Genomic DNA, 27,425 nt, shown 5'->3' with positions numbered 1-27,425 from the left:
TCCTGAGTTTTTTTCCCCTGACAGAACCGTGACACACCCAGAAAGAACATAATAGCATATCAGAAAACACCATATAAACCTAATAAAATAAATAAGCTTTTGCAATTTGATAAACATATAAATATATAGATATACAGTGCTCAACATACTGTATATGAGTACACCCTTCACAAATCTCTCGTGCAAATTAATATTTTCTATTGGAAGCTTTCAGCCGATTTGAATGTTATCACTCAATTGAATGGGCGTTATCAGTGGTTATCAGCTGATAGATATGGGCCAGTAGGGGCCTTCTGTGCCTTCTAGTAGGCTCAGAAGGCTGTTATCATCCATCTGCTGCCGGAAGTTAACAAGAATAATTTTTATCATTTATTAAATTTCCCATTTTATTAACTTCTACTACTACCCCAACCCTAAACCTGACCGTCACAGTAATGTAAAAACAGATCTGAATCTGGAGTCTTCTCTATTCGTATAGCTGATTAACCATGTGGATGGATGGTAACAGCCTTCTGAGCCTACCAATAGGTGCAGAAGCCCCCTACTGGCCCATATCTAACAGCTGATAACCATATAGTGTACATTAGATTAGTCAGTCCTGATGTCATGGATTGGTCAGGCTCTCACGACCCCCACTCACGAAGATCACCATCACCTGACTTCTAATGAGCACACAGCTGCATCACATTCACGAGCACCAGATAAAAGCACAGCACTCCAGTCGCTCATTGTCCGGGCTCGTCTCGACGAAAGCGGACAACTGAGCGACCACTCAGCGTAGTCATCCTCAGCTAAAACAAACGATTTACTTACCTGTTCTCTTTGTATTCCTCCTAGTCTTCCTGGTCCTCCCGAATCGTCCTGTCTTCCAGTCCTTCCAAGTCTGTGTCATCCTCTGTCAGCTGTATCTGGTGTGTGCTGTCCATCCTCGTGTATTCCTGTTACCCAGCCACGGAGGAAAAGACCCCAACATCATTCCTGATCCTCCTGGCTATCCTTCATGTGCTCCTTGTTGTCATTTAATAAACACCCTAACGTTTCCTTACCTCTGTCTCCTGTCCGCTTCATAACAGAAGCCCGGACCATTAACGACGACAACATGAGCACCCCCGATCACCTTCAAGAGCTGGTGGACCAGTTGAAGCGGATTCTACAGCCACCAGCTCCACTTTCCAACGCACCACCAGCACCGAGCACTTCCGCCTCCACAGTTTCTTCTTCGGCCCTTCCTTCCAGTCCCATGGCCCGACCAGCGCCCTACTCAGGCGGAGCGGGGGAGTGCAATGGTTTTCTGTTACAATGTTCCCTCATATTCGAAATGCAACCTTCTCTATATCCCACAGATAAGTCGAAGATCGCCTACATCGTATCTCTACTCTCTGGACCTGCACTTAAATGGGCTGAGACGATCTGGAACCAAGCCGGGCCGGTCATGAATTCCATCACTACCTTCACGGAGTATTTCAAAGAGGTGTTTGGACGTTCTGATGGGGAAGTAGCCGCTGGAGAGCAGCTGTATCATCTAAAGCAAGGTACTCTATCTACACAGGAATATGCTCTCCGGTTTCGCACTCTAGCAGCTGCAAGTGGATGGAATGAGAGATCGTTGTTGACCACGTACCGGCTCGGCTTGGAACCCACTCTCCGAATCCAACTGGCCACATTAGATGATACAATGGGTCTGGAGAGATTCATCCAACATTCTCTCCGATGTTCCGATCGTCTCCGTTCCTATCAACAGGACACCATCACCCCCTCGTCTGCACTCCTCCAATCGCCTGAGTCAACAGCCTCTCCAGAACCAGAACCCATGATAATAGAGTCTGGAAGACTGACATCAGCGGAACGACAGAGGAGGCTGACCCGGGGTCTGTGTCTATACTGCGGTGTCAGTGGACACACCCGTATGGAGTGTCCCCTTCGTCCCATTCGGACTTCAGTGAGTGTATTCAGTACGAATATTGAACAATGTAAACCACTTACTACCACCGTACAAATAACTACTGCCTCTATTTCTCTCCTTGTCACAGCCCTCATCGACTCCGGGTCAGCAGGGAACTTCATCTCCCAATCCCTCTGTCGTCAACTCCACCTCCGTACTGAGGCGTCCTCGCATATATACCAGATACAACCGATAACCCAGTGCACTCGATCTTCGACCCGTATCCATCGACAATGCGAAGACATCCTTCTTCAAGTGGGGTTGTTACATCAAGAGAGGATTCAATTTCTGGTTCTGGAGGGTGCAAATATGGACATCATTCTAGGGCGCCCGTGGCTGGTGAAGCACGATCCCATCATCTCTTGGGGCACAGGAGAGATAAAGAAATGGGGATCTGGATGTACACCTGCCTGTTTTCCAAATCTCCCTCTTCAAGGTCGGAACCCCATTTCTTTGTTTGCAACATCGGTCGAGAGCCCTCCTGAGAAGCAGTCTATCCACATTCCTAAGGAGTACAGCTCCTTTCATGATGTCTTCTGCCCCAAGAGAGCTTCCCAGCTACCGCCGCATCGGCCATGGGACTGCGCGATCGACCTAGTTCCAGATGCCCAGTTGCCAAGAGGTAGGATCTACCCGCTCTCGCTTCCAGAGAATCAGGCAATGGAAGATTACATAAGGGAAGCTCTGAGTCAGGGGTACATACGTCACTCAAAATCACCAGCCGCCTCAAGCTTCTTCTTTGTGGCCAAGAAGGACGGAGGGCTGCGTCCATGCATCGACTACAGGGTCCTAAATAACGGTACAGTAAAATACCGATATCCCCTTCCTCTGGTACCAGCCGCTTTGGAACAGCTCCGAGAAGCTAAAGTCTTCACTAAATTGGACCTCCGCAGCGCGTATAATCTGATAAGAATACGTGAGGGGGACCAATGGAAGACAGCATTCGTGACCCCTACTGGCCACTATGAATATGAGGTCATGCCTTACGGTCTGGTCAACGCCCCCTCCGTATTCCAAAACTTCATTCATGAAGTCCTCCGGGAGTTTCTTCACCACTGTGTAATAGTGTACATAGATGACATCCTCATTTACTCCCGGAGTGAGGCCGAACATCGCCAACACGTTGCGGAGGTCCTACACACATTGAGAGAACATCACCTCTACCTCAAAGCGGAGAAATGCTCATTCCACCAGAAGTCGATTCATTTCTTGGGATACATCATTGACCAAACCGGTATACGTATGGATGGGAAGAAAATTGAGGCTGTTCTATCCTGGTCAGAACCCACTTCCATTAAGGAGCTCCAGAGGTTTCTTGGGTTTGCTAACTTTTATAGACGGTTTATCAAGGACTACAGCAGGATTACATCACCTCTCACTAATCTCCTCAAGGGTAAACCCAAAGGACTGGAGTGGACCAAAGAAGCAGCCGCAGCCTTCCGCCTTCTTAAGAAGGAGTTCACAAGGGCCCCACTCCTGACTCATCCTGACCCAAATCTTCCTTTCGTGGTGGAAGTGGACGCATCCACCACCGGCGTCGGGGCAGTATTATCTCAACATCATGATACACCGCCCCGACTGCATCCCTGTGCCTATTTCTCTCGGAAGTTGAGCCCGGCGGAGCAGAATTACAGCATAGGAGACAGGGAGCTTCTAGCAATCAAGCTAGCCTTGGAGGAGTGGCGTCACTGGTTGGAGGGAGCCAAACATCCGTTCCAGGTGATCACAGATCACAAAAACCTCCAATACATCAAAGAGGCCAAGAGACTATGTCCACGTCAAGCCAGATGGTCACTTTTCTTCTCACGTTTTGATTTCTCCATTTCCTATCGTCCAGGACCCAAGAATCTAAGAGCAGACGCTCTCTCTCGTTTACACGAGCATCACGATCATGAAGAACTCCCAACGAAGATTCTTCCCGAACACATCTCCATTTGTCCGATCACCTGGAACGCTCCTCCAGTCGTTGCCACTCCGGAAGCCCCTGCTCCGCCGGGATGCCCTCCTCATCGGCAGTTCATACCACCTGAACACCGGGTAGATCTGATCCACTCCTTACATACCTCGCTAGGCACTGGACATCCAGGGATCAACAATACTCTCTCGCTAGTATCCCAACGATTCTGGTGGCCAAACATGGCAAGGGATGTGAGGCAATATGTTCAGGGCTGTAAGGACTGTGCCCAATCCAAGAGCCCACGTCATCTACCCGCTGGAAAGCTCCATCCCTTGCCGATTCCGAACCGTCCCTGGTCACACCTAGGAGTGGACTTTATCACTGACCTCCCTTCGTCAGAAGGTAATACCTGTATTCTAGTCATAGTAGATAGATTCTCAAAGTTTGTCAAACTAATCCCTCTGAAAGGTCTTCCCACAGCCTTTGAAACTGCCGACAATATCTTTAATCAAGTCTTCAGGTCATTTGGTATTCCAGAAGATATTGTGTCGGACAGAGGTCCACAGTTCATCTCACGTCTATGGAAAGCCTTCTTCAAGCTCCTAGGTGTGGCCGTCAGCCTCTCTTCTGGATATCATCCCCAAACCAACGGGCAGACAGAGAGGAAGATTCAGGAGGTGGGACGGTTCCTGAGGACCTTCTGCAGTGGTCACCAGAACTCCTGGAGCCAGTATTTGGGCTGGGCAGAATATGCCCAAAATTCACTGCGGCAACCCTCCACCGGACTCACGCCATTCCAGTGCGTCCTGGGCTTCCAACCACCGCTCTTTCCCTGGGATGGCGAACCATCTGATGTCCCCGCAGTGGATCACTGGTTCCGGGAGAGCGAGAGAGTCTGGGACGAGGCTCATCAACATCTGCAGAGGGCAGTCCGTCGAAGCAAGGTAACCGCCGATAGGAGAAGGTCTGAAGAACCCAGATACACACCCGGACAAAGGTGTGGCTATCCACCCGGGACATACGCATGCGACTGCCCTCTCGCAAGTTAAGTCCCCGATTTGTTGGTCCCTTCACCATCGTGGAACAGGTTAACCCCGTCACCTACAAACTACAATTACCCTCTCACTACCGTATTCACCCTACATTCCACGTATCACTCCTGAAACCCTATCACGATCCTGTTCTTCCCTCCACAGAGCCTGACCACGAAGAGGAACCCCCTCCTCCACTGCTCCTAGAAGAAGGAGCCGTCTACGCAGTGAAGGAGATCTTGCGTTCCCGACGTCGTGGTGGCCAGTTGGAGTACCTGGTGGACTGGGAAGGGTACGGCCCCGAAGAAAGGACATGGGTTCCCAGAGCTGATATTCTCGATCCTAGTCTCATGGTGGAGTTTCATGAGAGCCACCCTGAGTTCCCAGCGCCTAGAGGCAGAGGGAGACCACCACGGCGTCGGAGGTGTCGGCCCTCAGGAGCGGGCCCTGGGGAGGGGGGTACTGTCATGGATTGGTCAGGCTCTCACGACCCCCACTCACGAAGATCACCATCACCTGACTTCTAATGAGCACACAGCTGCATCACATTCACGAGCACCAGATAAAAGCACAGCACTCCAGTCGCTCATTGTCCGGGCTCGTCTCGACGAAAGCGGACAACTGAGCGACCACTCAGCGTAGTCATCCTCAGCTAAAACAAACGATTTACTTACCTGTTCTCTTTGTATTCCTCCTAGTCTTCCTGGTCCTCCCGAATCGTCCTGTCTTCCAGTCCTTCCAAGTCTGTGTCATCCTCTGTCAGCTGTATCTGGTGTGTGCTGTCCATCCTCGTGTATTCCTGTTACCCAGCCACGGAGGAAAAGACCCCAACATCATTCCTGATCCTCCTGGCTATCCTTCATGTGCTCCTTGTTGTCATTTAATAAACACCCTAACGTTTCCTTACCTCTGTCTCCTGTCCGCTTCATAACACCTGAAGCCAAATCTGGAGCTAATCTAACAAAATAAATTAGCACACCTTAAAATTAGCACACCTAAATTTAAGTTTGGGAAAAATATCCAATAAAAAATGTTACAAGAGTAAAATTCAAGTGAAACAAAAAAATCTGTAAAATTTTGTTGAAATTTTGTAGTTTGTATTTTTTCCCAATATTTTGCATGGATTTTAAATGTATTATCGTAACATTTTTAAAGACGTTTGGTGACTAATATATTATTTTAAAAAAAATCTGTGTAATAAATCTGTTTCGTTCAAATGCAACAAAATATACAGTATGACCCATATTCACTGCAAAATTGATAAAAATGTTCATATTCAAAATGGGGTGTCCTCAATTACCACTGTATATAAAATATAAATTAATTTAAAATGACAAAAAGTGATTATAATTAAAAAAATTGACGGAAATATACTGTTTATGAATTTGGAAATTTATCTTAATTATTGGAGCACTGTAATGAAAGACTTTGGTCAAAATAAATTGGTCTTATCATAAAGATGCTTTCTCAGATTTTTTTCTGATAATATTTCAATTGCATCATCACACAGTGATGTGCATAAAACATAAGATAATCTTTATCAGATTTTAATATAATGCAAACACATCTGCTCCTAATGTATTATAAAAGATAATGAGTCTGTAACTGTCTGTGTATGCAGTGTAAAAGAGTGTGCATGCAATCTGTTGTAAATTTGTTTTTTAAACTGCCAGTTCAATGTATGAAACATAAATATGCCATATGTTTTTATTACTTTTCTTTTAATTGATATGCCTGTGCGCAATTAGTATGTGCACCACATTATGTTTTCCATAGACTTCAGTGTGACTGATCATGTCTGGTGTTTATCTGCTTTCTCAATGCACTTCTCATCACACATCAGTGAAATCTGTAATGCCAGTTCATTAATATATATCACATTCTGTGGATATTTTATAATATGCGTTATGGGATGCTGTTGTGCAGATCGCTGGTAAACACGCAGATCACTAAAGGACTACAAATTCGCTTGTATATGGACTACAAGTTCCAGTCATGCGCCACACACACACACCTGTTCCGGATCATGATTGGTTACACTCACACAGCTGGGAGCTGCTTAAAGACTCATTAGATGTACTTTAAATACAGCGCAAACACACCTCTTGTATACTGTTTGTGAAGATTATGACGCGGATTCCTTGCCTTACCTTTCTGTGTTAGACCTTTGCTTTGTTGTTTTGTTTTGTTTACGTTGCCTGTTAACTGTCTGTACTGACTATTTGCTTGTGTTTAGACCACGTCTCTGGATTCGCTGTATACATCGCTGTATGTTTGCCTCTGTGCTGACCATTGCTTGCCTGACCATCCTGCTAATAAACCCTGCATTTAGATCCGCACCTCTGTTGTCAGCATCCCACTTCACATTACAATAACATTTTTCTAGAGGTTTTGCTAATTAATTCTAATTCTAAACGGTATAAAGCAGCAAACATTTTGTCTTTAAAACACTATTAATGAAAAGCAGATAATCTGACTCTGGCTTTTGTCATTTTCCTCTCTCTTGATTCCCATCATTAGTATTAATTTTCAGCTCTGGGTTCTACTTTGGTCCACTCCAGCCAATAGCAAAACAGCAAGTATTAAGGAGGTGGTGACTAGGATAGTAAGGCCCCATCTGATTGGTCAAATTTAGATAAACAACCAATGCATAAATTGAATGTAATTTATCAAACATGCCTGTGATACTTATGTTGCATATACTATTATCACGATAACGGTAATTTCGCAATATATTGTGCAGCCCTAATTTTATATTAATGATTGTTGATTAAATCATGTAGATTTAATACGTTTTAGATTCTCAGTTCAATTTTTGGGAGGTATCTGCTTATTCCTGCTATATCCCTTTGTACTTTCCAATGTTAGATTTAAAAATAGATGAAAATAAATAGTTATTGTTTATATATTGGGAATGTGCAAAGATTAATTGTGATATAATCGCATCCAAAATAATATTTTTTAAACATAATATATGAGATTGGCGGTTCATTCCACTGTGGTGACCCCAGGTTAATAAAGGGGCTAAGCCGAAAAGAAAATGAATGAATTAATGAATATATGAGATTGACACACATACATAGAAACAAAGTATGCTAAACAATTTTGTTACCCCCCCAACCACCTCCATTTTGCAATTAATTTGTGCCCAGCACTATTATGTATATAATTAATGATATAAGTAATATATTAGTACTCATGTTTTTTTTGTTGTGTACCAAAAAAAAAACTTAGTAGCTGAGTTGTGTTTACTTCTACAAGCTCTCCTACAGACTAACCAACATTGTTGTTTCGAGGGATGCTATCACTTGCTGTTATGATGAACATTTGTTCAGCATGAATCCCTGCTGACAATCAGTGGGAGACACACGATTACTTTGTTGTTCTTAGATATAATTTGAAACTTGTGGGTGTTGGATCTTCTCTGCTCTTCGACCTGCTGCCCCAGTTCTGCCCTCAGCTTAATGCCCACACAACAACACTGCTGCTTTTATTGCTGTGCTGACGTTCCTGAGATTTCCATCACAACAATAACAAGACACAATGCACTAGGCTTACATTAGCTTCCTGATTACTGTTAGCTGTTTATGTAATTATTCTGGGTGACAAATAGCCTGCCGTGTTCTTGTCGCATAAGCAGAAGCTAAACAAAGTTGTGCCTAATACGTGAAGATCACTCACGCTGATGCTCATCCCAGGACATCCCAAATTCTCACAAAGCCAGCATTTTTTTGTTTTTATTTTAAATACACTGCCATCTTTATATATAGTTTTTGGAGGAAATTATTCATTTATTCGTTCATTCATTCATTTGTTAGTTCATTTGTATTTGCAGATTCCTGAAGTCCCTTACAAAAGTCATATATAATGTACTTAAATGGCCCTGTATGTCAGGAATCAAGTCACCATGGCAACTAGAAAAATGTTAGTCATTTATTTAAGAATAGAAAATGGAATAGGTCATGCATTAAGTTTATTTTCTTTCTTAGTTGTAGGGCATTGTCCTCGGAGCCTGGATTGTGCCAGAGAGAGACGGCACTTCTGCCAGCCCGGCTCTTCACATTGCGGCCCATGTCTAGACCCATTCATGGAGAACAAACGAGGAAAGTGTGTGCTCAGGAGACGAAATCATCCTGGTGAGTAGTGTTAACTTCACACTGAGACCTGCCAAAGTCCATTTTAAGGAAAGACGGTTCACTTTAGCCATGTTTTGCATCCCCACAGACATCTAATATAGCTTGCAGGTTCAACTTTTAGTTTTAAAACAATAGTTCACCAAAAAAAAATGAAGATTACCCTATAATTTACTTAGCCTCAAGCAGTGCTCAGATCCTGTTCCGGGAATTGTCAGATATTCGTGGTGTTCTGGTATTTATTTTAATTGATCCGGCATTAACTTTTGCTTGGTTAGTACCTGCTTGTGTGTGTGAGAGAGAAAGAGAATTTGAATGAGTCCGAGTGAAAAACAGCAAGCAAAACTGTGTGGATTGTGTGCGCGTGCACAAACATAAAGGTAGTCACTTTCAAACAATCAATTTTCGTACGTTTACAATCACTCTCATTAGGGTCATGATTATTGTTTCACGCGCAGTGAGCAACAAAAATAAATAATGGCATAGTGACCTACCTAAATAATATTTGTTTTGTTTTTCAAAATACCAGAGGCAATCAAGCATATATTTTTTAAAACCACGAGTAAATCTGATATTGAGCCTGATCAAATAAGACAGAAGCAAAGGGATCTCAAGTCAGCCAGAAAACATAACGGAAGAGCTTACTATGGGCTCTTCTTAAAGATTAGACTAAGTGACTCATTTTCACTTGGCACATAATAGTGAACTGAATCTCAGTGGTGTTAGTGAACTGGATATTGATATTTCATACGATTTATGTTTGTAGCTACATGTTTGTTTGTTTTTTACCCATTGTTGACCCATAACGTTATATTGCACAAAGTAATTACAGAAATTTGATGCTCTTTTTTTGCGCTATCACTGCTTAATGACATCATGTTCCGGGAAAACTGAAATTGTGTGGCGGACGTCGGTCACGGTAACTTTTATTTCCTGGTTTTGTTTTGGAAATGATCTATTTACAATTTAATCACTGCCCAACAAGCCGTCCTCGCTGTCTATGACTTTCATCTTTCAGATGAACACAGTCTGAACATGGTTTCAAATTTTATCCTGGCTCTTCCATGCTGTGTAATGGGGTAAACTGATGTCTTCTGACTTGGATTTATGTGTTTATTATAAAACTTATAATTTTTACATTATAAACTCAAATCACTGACCTCAACATTTAAAGCATGATGATGATTATGCACTTAGATTCAAACAAATACGCATGTGCATAAAAAATAAGCTCTTTTTCCCTTACAGTGAAATTGCCTGACATTTCAACTTTGTTTTCCACTTTCAATTAGTTACCAGTATTTAATTATCTTTGTTTGTTTACTTTTACCGGAGCTTCTGCTATGATTCATCAAGTCAGAGGTCAGGCAAGAAGTTGTCAAGAATGCACATTAGCCATTAGAAGTGATTTAACCCCCCCCAAAAAAAAAATTGAATAAACTCTTGTTTGAATGTACCTTTGCAGCTGCTTGTCAAGTAACAATTATTAGTAGAGTATTAAGGTTAGGATAATTAAACCTAACTAGGGCTGGGCGATTTGGCCTAAAATGAAAATCTTGATTAATTGAACATTTTAACTTGATTAGGATTAATCAGCGATTATTTTGTTTATTTATTTATTTATTTTGCCCTCATAGTTCACTGAAAAGTTTTGTACAGTAAATATGTTCACATAATACAAGTGAGAGATTTCTGAATGAAAGGTGCACTATTTGATCTGAAAATAATTAAAGGAAACACACACTATCTACTATTTATGATTATTTACTTCAGTGTTGAACAATTAAAATGAAAACTCAGATTGCCTAAAACAAACTCTCTTTTTCTTATAAAAAAGTGAAGAAAAAATAACTTGCACTTTTGGAAACAAAATTAATTATTATGTTTTTCATATTAAAAGTGGAAACTAATAAATAAATAAATTCTAAATAAAATAACTCTTGTATATCCTGTAAATAATATTTTAAACAGTGCATTTCTTGCATCTTCTGTAAACAAATATTTTAATGTAAATAATAATTTTATTGTCATGAAAAATATACCATCTCAATGCTTTTCTGGTGCAGCTTCCAATCATCGTCAATGTAGTGCAAACGTGCAACGTGTATAGTTACATTTTTTGAGAGGTGTGTGGGTATGGGACCGTGCGAAGGCTGCGCCAGACCATGCCCATATGTTCGATGCAGAAGTTATAGGTTCTGAAGGTCGATTTTGATTACTTTTCGATTAATTGCCCTGCCCTAACCGTAACTCTATTGTTAGTATTAGGACACTGTTTACGATCTATATTCTTATAACTCTTAAGCAAACAGACGTCAATCAAGCCAAAGATCGAGTGGCATCACACATTTTGCTAAAAGATGCACAATACACAATCTATAGTACCAGCTCAGGGAAAAGTTGTGCCAACAATGACTTAAAACAAATATAATGTAACAATGAAACTAGAGGCGCTCTATAGCACAGCTGGACTTAGAATTGCTCATAGAAAACCATGTCTACAGCTACAATTTACATGCAACGAAGTAATCCATTAGAAATCAAAATGGGAATTGTGATTGAAGCATAGAACATTTATAAATGTACATGTCAGGCTTTATGCAAATATCGCAAAAATACATTTCTCATTAATTTGAGGCAATATTTAGAAAACGTCACACATTCGTTAGTCATGTGGACAAGACAGAAAAGCACTCAAAAAAAGAGAAAGCACTCCCTGTCTGTTTCATTACATTATCAAAAACATACTGTTTTGTAGTAATTCTGTAATATATACAAATAAAAATAAACCCTTTACGGTTTTTAAATCTGCATTTGCCTCATTAATACGACCAAGTATTGACATTGAGTATTTTATGGTCTTATCACATAAAAGTAACCCCCCTCCCCCAGAAAATTTAACCCTTGGTGGATAAAGACCGGTTTTCATCCAGTGCTTCAGTAAATTGTTGATTTGGTCTTTTTATTTAGTACCATAGTAATATAAACCATTATGCTGTCTTTTCTTTGGTCATACACTACTGCACAAGATACGTTACCTTTTGTATTGCCAATTGTCTCTGTATCTGCACTGAATACAACTTCCTGTTGACGTTGATCTGATATGTATAATTTCAAAATGTCCTTCAAGTGTAAGCATTGTTAGGGTTCCCCCTCATTAGCCTTCAGTATATACGCATTGAACTGCAGTGAAGGACCTCTCACACTTTACAGCCCTCTCGTCTTCCACCCACACACTGCTGCAGATGCAACAGGAGGGAGGGCTAATGAAATAATTCAGCCACTCTCTTTCTACACTGCAGTGCTAGCGATTGACTTACACCGGCGAAAACCCACTTAACTTGAGCCGTATACCTGCAAGCAGCCCTTAGATGTAAATATCCTCAAGCGTTTCATTTTAGATTACGGCTTGCAGTTCTTAGCTAAAAAAAACTGTTCTTTTTGACTAGAGCCTTGAGATTTATTGATTGGTAATTTTCCAGCTCTGCCTTAAGAAGCCAGTGCTGTTGTCGACATCTGATCAATAGCATTCAACAGGCTGGAGAATGAACAGTGCCCTTTTCTTCTCACAATTTATTTTTTTTTACTTCTTTTTTATTTACAAGACCTTCGAGGCCTCACACATTTTTCACATGATTCTACTCTGTCATGACTGACACAGCTGCTCATTTTATGTTAATGTAAAAACATAATGAAAAAAAAAAATCATAATAGACTGAGGTAAAGATGAACATATGTGTGTTTATAGTAGCTTATTTAGTTTGCTGCATCTTGAACTAAATTAAACTTTAAACATTTGGCATCATTTTCAAATTTAGTTTTCTGTATTTTGATTCGGATAGAACATATATATGTATATACGCTCACCAGCCACTTTATTAGGTATACCTTACTAGTACCGGAATGGACCCCCTTTTGCCTTCAGAACTGCCTTAATCTTTCGAGGCAGAGATTTAACAAGCTACTGGAAATATTCCTCAGAGATTTTGGTCCATATTGACATGATAGGATTACGCAGTTGCTGCAGATTCGTCGGCTGTACATTCATAATGCAAATCTCCTGTTCCGCTACATTCCAAAGGTGCTCTATTGGATTGAGATCTGATGACTGTGTAGGTCATTTGAGTACAGTGAACTCATTGTCTTGTTCAAGAAACCAGTCTGAAATGATTCATGCTTTATGACATGGCGCATTATCCTACTGGAAGTAGACATCAGAAGATGGGTACACTGTGGTCATTAAGGGGATGGACATGCGACGATGCTCAATGGTACTAATGGGCCCAAAGTGTGCCAAGAAAATATTTCCCACACCATTACACCACCACCAGCAGCCTGAACCGTTGATACAAAGCAGGATGGATCCATGCCTTCATGTTGTTGGTGCCAAATTCTGACCCTACCATCCGAATGTGGCAGCAGAAATCAAGACTCATCTGACCAGGCAACGTTTTTTCAATCTTCTATTGTCCAATTTTGCTGAGCCTGTGTGCGAATTGTAGCCTAAGTTTCCTGCTCATAGATGACAGGAGTCGCACCCAGTCTGGTTTTCTGCTGCTGTAGCCCATCCGCCTCAAGGTTGGACGTGTTGTGCGTTTAGCGATGCTCTTCTGCATACCTCGGTTGTAACGAGTGCTTATTTGAGTTACTGTTGCCGTTCTATCAGCTCAAACCAGTCTGGCCATTCTCCTCTGACGTCTGGCACCAACAAGGCATTTACGCCCACAGAACTGCCCCTCACTGGATATTTTCTCTTTTTCGGACCATTCTCTGTAAACCCTAGAGATGGCTGTGCGTGAAAATCCCAGTAGATCAGCAGATTCTGAAATACTCAGACCAGCCCCTCTGGCACCAACAACCATGGCATGTTCAAAGTCACCTTTCTTCTCCATTCTGATGCTCGGTTTGAACTTCAGCAGATCGTCTTGACCAAATATAGATGCCTAAATGCATTGAGTTGCTGCCATGTGATTGGCTGATTAGAAATTTGCGTTAACGAGCAGTTGGACAGGTGTACCTAATAAAAAGCAAACTTTCATACATACAATATGTAATGTACAAATGGCAGGTAAAACAGGTTTGTAGATATGTCTGTATATTATTGTATAGATTGTTTAATTAATTTTCCTTTGGTTTAGTCCCTTATTTATCAGGGGATTATAGCCTATAGATTTATTTTCAACAATTAAACAAAAAAAGTAGTATACCTGAAATTTTTCCACATAAATTAGTTCATGTCCTGTTTATTACTGTATGTGTCTTGTTTAAAAGAAAATCATACCCATGTTAATCATACATTTGTTCCTTGACCTACAAATGGCAGCTACTAAATGTTATTCAGTGAAACAATATTTTATTTACAAACAAATCATGTGAGGGATTTTTAAAACAAAAATCAACTGATAACATATTAAAAGACTCTAAAAAAATTGTAATGAAACAGATTTTGAAATGTATATATAAATAAAATATAGCATGATCACTGACTTTGTGTAATTTCAAGTCATTTAAAATGATTCAAATCTGAATATTAATAGTGTGTATTACAGCTTGATCTAGGATTGGTGCTGTAAAGACCATTTCTTTTTAAAAAGCATATTTGTGTTTCATTTGATTTACAGACACTTGACTTTACTCAAAAGCTTTTACCACAGTTGATCTCAGGCAAGAGTGCAGGAATGTTTAGAGAATGACGAATGCCCATGCAAGAGAGGTTGAGCAGGAAGCCCTTATATGGAGATGACTGGGGCAAGCATTATGCAAATCCCAAACTGTGGGTCAGAGCTGCGTCAGTAGCCTGGACTCAACAGCATTATAGTGAGGCATAGCACACATTTGGCAGAACCTTCTAACATTAGTAAGACCACTTGTGTGCAATTATTAGTAAATAAGACTTATTAGGAATCAATTATTGATGATTCATTAGTCCTATGTGAAAACATCCAAAACATTATACACACAAATACGTTTAGTAAATGAGCCACAGTGTATTTAAGATGACTAAATTGCTTTTAAATCACTCTTTAATGACATAATTTTTCAGTTATGTTTAATTTGTTCATTTTATGACTCACTGTGTACTTAAAACATAAAATGCAAAGGATTTCCGCAAAAAGAAAGTGATTGATTATGAGTGAAACATCCACACTTGAAGAAAAATCTTTTAGTTTTTTAAATATGTTTCCTTATAGCTTATATATTATTATTTGCGTATATATATCATTATGCAAGTATACAAAAATAAAACGTGCAAATTAAAGCACAGATTACCTAGTCCAGATTTTAATGAAATTTCAAGGTCGCTAAACAAATATGTGTCCCTTAAAAATGTAATCCTCTCTCTGTGTGTTATTTGGAGTGGAAAATAAATGATCTGACAGTAAATAATTTTAGCGCGCACAGTTAAAAATAGAACTTTGATAGTTGAATAGCTGAAGCATCTCTGTCTGTTTGGCACGCACGTACACAATCTCTCTCTCTCTCTCTCTCTCTTGCTTTCTCTCTCTCCTTGTTCTTGCTCTCGGCACTTTTGCAGTGGTTGCAGTGGTGACGGGTTTCATTCATAAATCTGTTGAGCTCCTCCTCTAATCTCTCTCTGCCCGTCTGTACGCTCCACTGCCCACATACACAGAGCAGCAGCACACTACAAACCCACTGAACATTTCTACGTACACACTGCAACACATACACATGCATAAATGCACGCACAGTTTCTGCAGTGCTTAGACTAAAGTGTTACAAAAGGTCTTAAACACTTCAGCATGCATTTTGTGTTCATGTCATTATTAATATTATTAGATTATTTATACTAACGTATTGATCTGTTTATTGTTCTAGACCATTTCAGTGTGGTCATGTCATTGGCCCATGAATATTTCCTGCTAGTTATCAAACTATTTCTTAAATGTAACAAGAGGCAATTCAATCATAACTTAATGTTAAAGCAGTTCTCATAACATTTATTTATTAATATGTGGCTCTTTTTGCATTCTCAGAAGCTATAGAAATTAAAAATGTAAAACAGGAAATACGCTGGGACCATTGTTTTTGTTTACATCCCTCAAAATGGTCTATAAAGTATATTTTGTTTTCATTTTATAATATTTTTTAATTAAAAACTTAAATTTAGCTTTAATTTAGTTTATAGTGTACATTTTTACGTGTCTTTCGCACCAAATTTACGTTTCATAATTACTTCGGAAAGATTGCAGAAATAAGTGATGTAAAAGTCTGCTTTTTGAGATATATTAAAAATGTATATATATAGATAATCACAGTGTTCCCACACATTGTGATGTGTGGCAGGGAGGCTATATTTAGTGACACATTTTTTTTACTATAATTAACATCCTTTTACACTTTTTTTTGTATCCGCTCATTATATAAACAAACATCTGCAAGCGATTACGTAGTGGAAATTCTTCTCTCCTTTACTCATTTCATACTGCACTAGGGTTAGGCGATATTGGCCAATTTGGCATCATAAGATGTCTAATGGGAAACATCGCGATGGCATGCATTGTCGTCATAGGTGGCGGTGAATTAATTATTTATGAATAATTATTCAATTCATAACTAATTATTATTTGTAGCCTACCTGACCCGCATGGCCTTTGTTTTACTCATCACTAAATCATAAATAAATAAAGAGAAGTTACTATCTGTCAATCATTTTTTTCCACAGCACTCTGACACGAATAGGCAGAGTGATCTGTGTCGTTATAATGGCATAAACAACCTTAGTTGGTAAAAAAAAGGTGCACAACCAACAGGAACCAACCAACAGTATCTGAGGTTTTCGCTAAAATTACTAGGTACAAACGTGAAAGCGAAAGATTGAAGCAGTGTACTGATGCTGTGACACTTTACCTGATGGACTGAAGACCGAATATTCGTTAGATAGAGACAAGATTAATTAAATTTCACATTTAACAACTATAGTGAGACGCGATCCTACGGTACATCCTTAATAAACTGTCCAACGTGTACTGCTCTCTGATGTTTTATGCTCAATGCACCCGCTCAAGATGTCCTCGCTGCAGCCCGCAGCTTGATGACGTAGGTGATCATCAACTGAGTAGCGGACCTTGTACCGCCCACTAAGGTAATGCTCATGTTACTGTGATGGTTGGGTTTAGGGTAGGGGGAGGTGTAGGCAATTGTCAACTACATGATGGACCTTGTACCGCCCACTATGGTAGCACCCATGCTACTGTGATGGTTGGGTTTAGGGTAGGGGGAGGTGTAGGTGATTGTCAACTTTGTAGTGGACCTTGTACAGTCCACTAAAGTAGCGCCCATGCTACTGTGACAGTTAGGTTTAGGGTAGGGGAAGATGTAGGCGATCGTCAACTACGTAGCGGACTTGGTCAACTACGTCATCAAGCTACGGGCTGCATCGAGGACTACACCCGCTGACTGCCTGGAGCTCAGACGTGCGCATATGCTGCAGCACATGCCAGAGTGTGTGTGTGTGTGTGTGTGTGTGTGTGTGTGTGTGTGTGTGTGTGTGTGTGTGTGTGTGTGTGTGTGTGTGGTCACGTGATGTGTGTTTTCAGTGGTATAAAGTGGATGGTTTTCTTATTTATAGAAATGCTAGATGAAATGCCTGTGTGGACGTGGATCATTTTCGTTTTAAAATGCCATTTTAAAACTAAGACATGTTAGTGTAAACGAAGCCTAAGTGTGTATTTTTTGTGGGCGGGTTGCTGCTGCGAATGGGCGGACAATCATGATGCCGGCTCAGCATTGTGATGTCTATCTGCCATTGGCGGTGGACAATGGCATCATCTATCGACCCAACCCTAGACAACACTCCCACAACACTCCCACAGACAGTCTGTCTCACATGCTCTGCAGACCCACAGAGACCCGCGCCTTTTGCGTCTGTCCAGGGTTTCTAAATCTACTACAATGTCCGGGATTTTGCTTTTCTAAGCTGTGGTTAATTTTATGCGCACAGCAGCGAGAGCGAGAGACATTACATAATTCATTCTTTAATCTAAGCAACTTTACTAAATTCTTGGAGAGGATGAAATTACATCTAAATTGACTGCAGAATATTTGTAAACCATTAGAAATGGGTTTTATTCCCATGTGTAATTATAATTTTCAGAGATATTGACTGTTTTTATTCCTTTTTTCTGTCATTTATTTCTCATTTTCTGTATATTTTATTAATTTGATGATGTCAATATGTTACAATTTTTATACATCTAAAATACTGAAGTGTCATGCTAATAAAGCAACCTGAAATTTAATAAGCGATAGAGAGAAGCAGTTTTTACCTGTCAGTGGGTGCACATTGCTCTTTAGCATAAAAGAGAAATAGTGGATATTTTTTTATTTATATCAAGTCTTTTTTTTTACTTTAACCTATTGAAAATCCACGTTTCAATCCAGCTACCACTGCAAGTATATTTCAAACCTGTGGGAAGCACTGCAGATATTTTAACTAATAATAATGTTTCACTGTATTTTTGTGTTTGATATATGTTTGATCAAACATACAGCCTTCCTTAACATAAGAGAAACATTTAACATGTAACTACAAAATTCAATCTCTTCCCTTTAATTTGCAACTCTCATGTTTCTCTCTTTCTTCTCTAAGCAGCCAAAGTCAACCATCTCCCAGAGCTGGATGAAGAGATAGACATACTGTCCTCCATCATCAGCAAACACAGAGAATCAGAGATGAAGCACTCAGGTAACACACATTCAGATTTTACCACTGAAGAAAATTACTCCACATTTCTGTCACTCTTATTCTGTTTCAAACCTGCATGAATTATTTCTTCTTTGGAACACATGCAGTACATGCTGCTACTGTGACTGACTGTAAACATGACTTTAAATAACACTTTATCCCAGGTTAAAACCAGAAGATAGCTTCATGTAGAGTTCTTTTCAAGAGCTCTGATAAATGGCATTCAACATATCTTCCATAAACATAACAAATTCAGTATTTCTAGTTCAAACTGACAGTCTCTCTCTCTTTTTTATTGTTTTTATGTTCTTTAGCCCCATCTCCAGCTGCTCCTGAAACCCTTGAGAACGATTCAGGGTCGAGCAGTCATTATAAAGCTTCTCCAACCGCTGCTACATCCAACCAGTCTCCGACCAGAGGCCTGATTAGTACCACCAGCCCGACCTCAAACACCCCGTTCATCTCTGCTGTGCACAGCGCCCCCTTCATCATCCCGTACCCCTCTGAGGACCACTCCTTCATCAGTGAGTTACAGAAGATGTTTGAGTATTTGTCAATGAAGTCTTTTTCTTTACATTGACTCTCATTACTTTTGCTCTTTCAGTATTTTTAGGTGTGTTTCTTATGGTGGGCTCCGTGGCTATGGTTTTGACTGGAGTCTGTTGGGTCAGGTGAGATTTCACATATCATATCATATACCGTACACTAATTTTGAAGTCAAAAAATTATATTAGATCATTCATTCATCCAATTAACAAATCCTGAAAATATGAGATTTGTAAGAATATAAGCAGGAGAAATGTTTTCAATGATAAAAATAAATGTTTTTCTATAAGGTTATATGTTAAATGTTACCTTTTAGGGCTGAGTAAAGGTTTAAAATATATAGTAAGCAACCAGTGCAACCATATACTGTAGTAAGTGCGAGCAGCAATGAGCCTTCAGATGAAATATCAAATAAAAAATAAAATGGATATAAGCAAATGAAATTTATTATATAAACAGAGGTGGGTAGAGTATACAAAATCTATGCTCAAGTAAAAGTACATGTACTTGCGGAAATTTTTACTCTAGTAAAAGTAAAAGTAACAATCTTAAAAGTTACTTGAGTAAGTGTAAAAAAGTATCTGATGAAAAAATTACTCAAGTAAATAGTTACTCGTTACTTTTCATTGTATATATATATATATATATATATATATATATATATATATATATATATATATATATATATATATATATATATACACATAAATACAGTTGAATTCAGAATTATTTGCCCCTGAATTATTAAGTACCCTGTTTATTTTTTCCTCAGTTTCTGTTTAATGAGTAGTAAAGTAATAAATATAGTCTTGGTGAATATAAGACACTTAAAAAACAAACAAACTTTTACTGTGTAAATGATTTCAAATAACACTTCAAAAATACAAGGATCAGAAGCCAGAAATAAGCATGTTTGTTTTTTAAGAATAATCTTTAAAAATTGGATTTGATCAAATGCCTGCTTGAACAAATAGACACAAATGATACTGATGACATGTCATTTTTTTTTTGCCAGGATGCAGAGAGGATGTCGTCTGGCCCAGAAAGTTGATTATCCTGCTTTTGGGTTGATAGGTCCTAATTCTTATGATAGTGGTATGGTGAGTAAAGCATGCACATGACATACAAAGCAAAGCGACATCCAGACATGTATATTTAATAATAATATTAACATTTTATTAATGATATTCTGTTACTCTATTATTAGAGTGGAGATAAAAAACTTGCCCAGAGTGCCCAGATGTACCACTTTCAGCTTCAAAAGCAGCAAATGATGTCGCTCAAGTGAGTAATCTGCAAACAACAGTAAAAACAAACTTCTTTCCAACTCATTTACTGAATATAATACATTTCCCACCAGTCGTCAGCATACGTTTCTGTCTCAATAGGATAATTAGAGTATATTAAATAAGATTTTATTTCATTTAATACATGTGTGCTCATTATAAACCCTACATTCCCTACATTCTTTCGAAAAAATGACATAGAACATGTAGCTTTAAAGGGTCATGAAACCCCCCTCTTTTGGTTCAAGTCTACCTCTGAATTAAAAAAAAAGCTCTGAGATGGGCGTGGACATGAGACACAAACCGTGAGGAGACCCTTATTTTATAGTTTTCAAAGTTAAATTGCAAAGAAATAAACAGTAAGTAATTGAATGCCCTGCCACGTTTGTTATTCATAACTTTATATACACATAACCACAATTTGTTCTATTGTTATAATGATAATTGTGTTTAAATAAACACTATAAATGAGGAGGACTTCTCTCCTCCTCAATATCCGGGTCTGAATGCAGACACAGTGGATAGCAGTGCAGCAGGTCTCTTGCTCTGTCTTTTCCAACCATTAACCCTGCCGGAGGATTATAAACATAGGTGAACACAGCAGCACGGATATAGACGATGTGTCTGAATGGTAACAAACTCAACTGATAAAAGAAAAGGTCCACTATTCTCCAATTCTCTTACAGCACTCCTGACAAAACTGCTTGCTGCAAAAAACATTAAAACATTTTTAATATATGTTTAAATACATTTCATTCATTCAGATTAATTTTTCATGTTAAATTGTATTTTCGAACCAATAATAACAATAACAAAACAAAAAACACACATATTGTATTGCAGACAACGGAGTGATTCTAAGATTCCTGATTCAGGAGCCACTTCAGATGAGGAGAATGAAGATGGAGACTTCACTGTGTATGAATGCCCTGGACTTGCCCCAGTAAGAGCAATACTTTATTATACCGAGGCCCCGTTTATACCTAGTATTAATATGTGTTTTTGTCAATCAGGTGGGTGATGCTAAATACAGTTGTAAAAGTGGTGTAAAAGGTCTTGAGCTTATAGTCAAAAACACACTGGATCAGATTGCTTTTTGACTCTCGCTTGATTTAAATTTCATGCAAAGTTTCTGCAGACTCTTATTTCAGCAATTCTGCATTTCCAAATACCATACATTTCTAAATGTTTATATGTAGTGGATTATTACATTTACAAATGGGTATGTGCAGTGTAATGCAATGATTATGGGGAGTGTAAGTTACAGGGAGAGATGAGATGTGCAACGGAGTCAGTGGAGGGCGGAGTTCAATAGGGAGACAATAGGGACGGGGGGGGGGGGGGGGGGGGGGGGGGGGGGGGGGGGGGGGGGGGGGGGGGGTAGGGGGGGGTGTTGCTAGGGGTGTCTGGTGCTTGGGGCGCGGCATTTCATTCATTCATTTTCTTTCGGTTTAGTGCCTTTATTAATCTGGGGTTGCCACAGCAGAATGAACCGCCAACTTGTCCAGCAAGTTTTTTTTTACGCAGCGGATGCCCTTTCCCCCCGCATCCCATCTCTGGGAAACATCCACACACACTTATTCACACACATACACTACGGACAATTTAGCCTACCCAATTCAACTGTACCTCATGTCTTTGGACTGTGAGGGAATCCCACGCGAACGCAGGGAGAACATGCAAACTCCACACAGAAACGCCAACTGACCCAGCCGAGGCTCGAACCAGGGACCCAAAATTTCTCTACCTGCCTATGTCATGGGTAGGCCCACACGGAATCTGCGCGCGCAGAAATCCACAGATTTTTAGCCCATGATTGAATCTATGTATTTAATTTAGTTAAATTTAGATTTATTCAATTATTATATTTATTTAGATTAATTTCACTAATATTATTATGATATAATAATAGTAACATTAAAATGTTCACATGATTTATGTACAATACAGTTATGATACTCCTAAAATCATTCCGCATAAATCCACAGATTTTTTACGAAATTCTCCACAGAAATAGCAAAAAATGTCTGCAGATTCTGTCAGGCCCTAGTCATTGAAAACCGCCCAATCTGGCAACACTGTCAATGAGTCTCAAAGAACATGCAATCACAAAAGACAGATTTAAAATCAGGTGGAAACAAGTTTTATCTGTATTCATGCATGAGCGCGATCTCGCCTATTGCTGTGATAAATCACGACTTCTGCAGGTGTAATCAATGATATTATATGCCACCCGCAGTCCTACAGTGTTACCCATAGGGCTGTGGTGTTTAATTGTTTCGTTCTCTTTGCAGACGGGGGAAATGGAAGTGAAGAATCCACTCTTCGATGACTCCACCTTTCATCTTCACCTGCAAAGAAGTTACAACTAAACCCGAATACTCAGAGGACGCATCACTTCACGCACAAAACCCGCATGAATTCACAATGGGGTGCTTTTCCTCATGCACTTGCATCATGGTTCGTATGGACATTTGAGAGTTTTGTTTTTTTAAATGCTGTTAAATACTAGATGCCAGAGGTGTTACAGCTTTAATCCACGAGCTGAAACGATGCTTTGCAAACCCTGACAGAAATAATTCGCTTAAAATATCGATTCACACGTACACAAGCATCCTTTCTGAAAACCAGCCTCTGTGGACCAGGACGCTGCGCTGTAGTAGCTTTCAGTTTAACTGCAGATGTGTAAAAACATTGCATGGATTTAAGAGTTGCACCCATCCTGTATAATCATGCACAGTTCGTGTTTCTCTTCTGGACCTGTTCGATAGTAATGTTCGCGATGTACGTAAAGGACTGGACGTCTGGATGATCTGTTCTTGACAGCAGCTCAAGACTCATTCATTATCAGGTTCTGTTAGGACGTCTTCTGTAGTATATTGTGAATACTGTGCAATGGAAAAGGAAAATTATTTATAGAATCAATAGTTTGAACATATCTTGCCTGCAAACATTAGTCATATTACAGTAGGAAGATGATGAGGAGGAGGAGTAAGTTGTACGGTTAGCATATTTAAGTTTTCTTCTACCAGATTCGTCTGTGACTGTATTTTTTAAAATACCAATGGTGATTTGAATATTTTTTTATATTTGTGCTCACAAGATTAACCCTAAATGGTATTATGTAGCCTCTGTATAATCAGAATGGTCCTACTATGCATGATTTGAAGCTGTGTGATAATGAAGAGAGTCAGTGTGCATTCCTGTTTCGTTTATGGAACCAAAACTCATATAAAACTGGAATTTTATTAGCAAACCCTGCATAAAAAAGAGCTGTTTTCCAGAATTATGGTGTGGTCACATTTAGTTTCGTTTGGCTCATTTTCATGAGCAAATCTATCTATTAATCAATGGCCATGTACACACTGTAAAGATTTATAAGTGACAATTAAATATCCCACATTTAAATATGGGAGTGGATCCCCTAAATTATTGTTCTGTGTAACCATAGCAGGTCTAAGGGATCAATTATTTTGGTATTGATTATTTTTGACCAAAGTATACAACAAACACTTCTTGTAGTTGTTGATTTGAACAAAACCATCGTCGATGAAGGAGTTTGATTTTAAAGGCTGCTTTGCAGAAGTGAAGTGTTCCCAACTCCAGATATTAATAATAATAATAATTCCTTACATTTATATAGCGATTTTCTGGACACTCAAAGCGCTTTACACATTTGGGGGAATCTCCTCATCCACCACCAGTGTGCAGCATCCACCTGGATGATGCGACGGCAGCCATATTGCGCCAGACAGCACACCACACACCAGGTGATTGTTGAAGAGGAGAGTGATGAAGCCAATTATGACATGGGGATAGTTAGGATACTGGGATTTTTAATGACCACAGAAAGTCAGAACCTCGGTTTAACGTCTCATCTGAAAGACGGTGCTCACTGATAGTATAGAGTCCCCTTCACTATACTAGGGCGTTAGGACCCACACAGACCGCAGGGAGTGCCCCCTGCTGGCCTCACTAACACCACTTCCGGCAGCAACATACATGTAGTTTTTTCCATGTGGTCTCCCATCCAGGTACTGACTGGTGCAGCCCTGCTTATTACATATTATAAGCAAGGCTTATTATGCATCTTTGAACTTAAGCAGTCCAGTTCATAGCATTATAAAATAAACAGGTGTAGGCTCTGATAATTTCGTATTGTCCATCTTCATTTTTAATATAAAGCATTTGGGTTTATATTTCATAAAGGGATCTGGCAACTATAATGACTCAAGATGTACCTCGTATATCATTGCTTACATGAGCATATACCACTGGGCCTTCCTTCACTCTCAGATATATGTATAAAAACTGGCACTATTTACTTCTTAGGTTCTATCAAGCTCAGTTTAGGTAATGATATATACCTTTAAAGGCATAATATGTCATTGTTGATGCTAGAGGGTGAATATTCACAACAAACAAAGACCTGGTCTAATGATGCCATCACTTGCTATGTTTCCATTCAAAAATGTAAATTAAATGTATGCGCAAAGCTGGATTATCGCATAAAAGTTGTGCGAATAAAGCAGCGTTTCCATCCAATGAGTCAAAGAGAACAAAATCATCACTTCCTGATTATCTGGCGCCAAATATCAACAGTAAAAAGTATCAACTGCTGGTTTGTCCATTCACACACATTTTTATCATCACATGAACAAAATCACAACCTTTTTTTAAAGCACATACTGGAATTTGTTCTGTAAAAGTGTTTCCATCATAGTTTATGTGCATCTTTTCTTATCGAATAATCCTACTCAGATTTGATCATACATTTTTTAATGCACATTTCTTAAATTTACACACATCTTGACGTTTCCATCAAAATGCACATAAAAAATAGGTTGATGGACACAAAGCTACTGAGTGTGTAATCATTGGAGTTGTCGTCTTCATTACATCCTATGGGACTCCAGCAGAAATCATGTTCATGGATCAGCTAAAGTATTCACACCTTATTATCATGCTAGTATGAAGCAGAGTAAGGCTGAAAGGCGTTGACGTGAAAAGACACACTGAAGTAATTGTTGATGAGAGAAATATATGTTAAGGTTCTGTTATAATGCTTCTATATGAAGTCCAATAAAACACACAACATATTTAAGAGAATTTGGTGTTTCCAGATATGCAAACTGTTTATTATGTTATTATTTTGGTTTATTATGTAAAACCAAACCATAAATTGAGGATCCCGTCATTAACATGGCGGAACAATATCACAGTGTTTGGTCACTGGTTAAAATTTCTATCTTCCCTGGATTTGAATATTTTTTGGGATACATTTGGAATAATGTAAGTACATAAATATATAACACTGTTTAAGTGTTTTTTTTGTTTTTTTTATATTTTATCCTTAAGCCCCAGTGGCTTTTGTAACTTTATTTCTTAAAATAAATGTATTTCTCACAACCTTTTAAATCAGGGGTGCCCAAACTTTTTCCTATAAAGGGCCAAAAAACAAACTTGATAGATGGCTGTTGGCCATATATATACCAAAATGTATTTATTAAAGTTGCCATGGGTAATTTCCTCATTTATTCGGTAATATTTAAAAATAACTATAAAATGTTGCTTTAAACCATATTAACTAATGCAGTATAACTTTTAAAATTTTATACTGAACTTATTACAGTAAAAATATAAACAATCCACAATACCACGATGGAGTTCAGTGTTGAATACACTTGTCGAGCTGTTCCTGCCTTTACCTCGATTTGCTCGCAGATGTCCTATGCATTGTCCTTTATCTGTCAGGTGAGATATTTACATTTTAGAAGTCTGAATCATATACAACATTTGAACAATGGAACCATTTAATTTAAGTTGGCAAACAAAACAAAGTAGAAAACGGTTACGTTAAATTCAAAATGACAAACTCTGTCAAAGGAATTCACCCCAACCACCTCCCTATCATTCTCCCTCTCTATTCAGATAGGATGGTGGGCCAAATCAAAGGTTACCTTGGGCCAATGTGAAAATAAGGGATAAAACAATGCCAGAAGCATACAAAAAAATAAATAAAAAACTTAATAAAAATATATACAAAACAAAAACTCAATAGGTAAAACAAAATAAAATAACAAATAAAGAAAACAAATATTACAAATAATGATTGGCCTTGCTAACTCTTAAAAGTGTCACTTAAACACGCTAACACTTAAAAATGTCAACAATAATACGGTTTAAAAGCTTTTTTTTATTAATACTCTCCCTAAAAGTATTTAAATAAATATTTCATTTTTTAAGTACCACTTAATTTGCAACACACAATTTGCAACGATGAATATAAAACTTGGTTAGTATAAGCAAAAGAATTATAACATAAGCTTCATTTTCCAACTTCTTATAGTTCAAAAAAACAAAAATCCTTTACGGGATGATAGCGGGATATAACTGAAAATTACAGGAGAATACCGGGAAACACAGGAGGGTTGACAGGTATGGCCAACTTTGGCCTATAGGCCCTACTTTGAGCGTCTCTGCTTTAAATACATATTAACAACTATTTATTCAGTTTGGTTTAGTTCACACTTAGCAGAATCGTGTCATGTTTGTCACTAACTAAAGTATTGGAGTTTAAATTTGGTTGTTTAATGTGGTTGTCACTCTCATGAATTACTGAACTGTTTGTGTACAGAGTCAAGACTTACGTAAAGGTGAACGGACAATCGAATTTGTCTTCAGTGTGTACGTGGCCATAGAGGAATCCATGTTATGTTGAGTTTTACACGACTTAAAAGATTCGCAACATGTTTGCCAGGCGAATTTGCAACATTGACCAACAGAAAGCGGATTGGTTTGGAAGTCACATGATCTGTGTTTCTTACTACTGGAAATGGACTTTATTTAGTCTGCAAATTAAAATTCATCTAAACATTTGATAA

General features: G+C 39.0%; 1 protein-coding gene across 1 annotated transcript; it reads left to right on the top strand.

Annotated features, from left to right (window-relative positions):
- The first annotated feature begins 8,863 nt into the window (after positions 1-8,863).
- Positions 8,864-25,842, top strand: npdc1b (neural proliferation, differentiation and control, 1b). Its single transcript, XM_056457874.1, has 8 exons — positions 8,864-9,006; positions 18,617-18,709; positions 19,024-19,233; positions 19,314-19,380; positions 20,271-20,355; positions 20,463-20,539; positions 21,385-21,484; positions 22,836-25,842. The coding sequence occupies exons 1-8, from the start codon at positions 8,958-8,960 to the stop codon at positions 22,911-22,913; spliced, it is 759 nt and encodes a 252-aa protein (XP_056313849.1). The 5' UTR covers positions 8,864-8,957; the 3' UTR covers positions 22,914-25,842.
- The last annotated feature ends 1,583 nt before the right edge of the window (positions 25,843-27,425 follow it).

This window comes from Danio aesculapii, chromosome 5 (genome assembly GCF_903798145.1).
Source record: "Danio aesculapii chromosome 5, fDanAes4.1, whole genome shotgun sequence".
NCBI classification, from domain to species: Eukaryota; Metazoa; Chordata; class Actinopteri; order Cypriniformes; family Danionidae; genus Danio; species Danio aesculapii.
This window is presented reverse-complemented; position numbering and strand designations above follow the sequence as displayed.

Bases quoted from the DNA above. Each gene is read 5' to 3' on its own strand.
- npdc1b (XM_056457874.1), top strand. From the start codon at position 8,958: ATGGAGAACAAACGAGGAAAGTGTGTGCTCAGGAGACGAAATCATCCT. The intron at 18,710-19,023 runs GTAACACACATT...TATGTTCTTTAG, and splicing joins ATCAGAGATGAAGCACTCAG to CCCCATCTCCAGCTGCTCCT. The intron at 19,381-20,270 runs GTGAGATTTCAC...TTTTTTTGCCAG, and splicing joins ACTGGAGTCTGTTGGGTCAG to GATGCAGAGAGGATGTCGTC.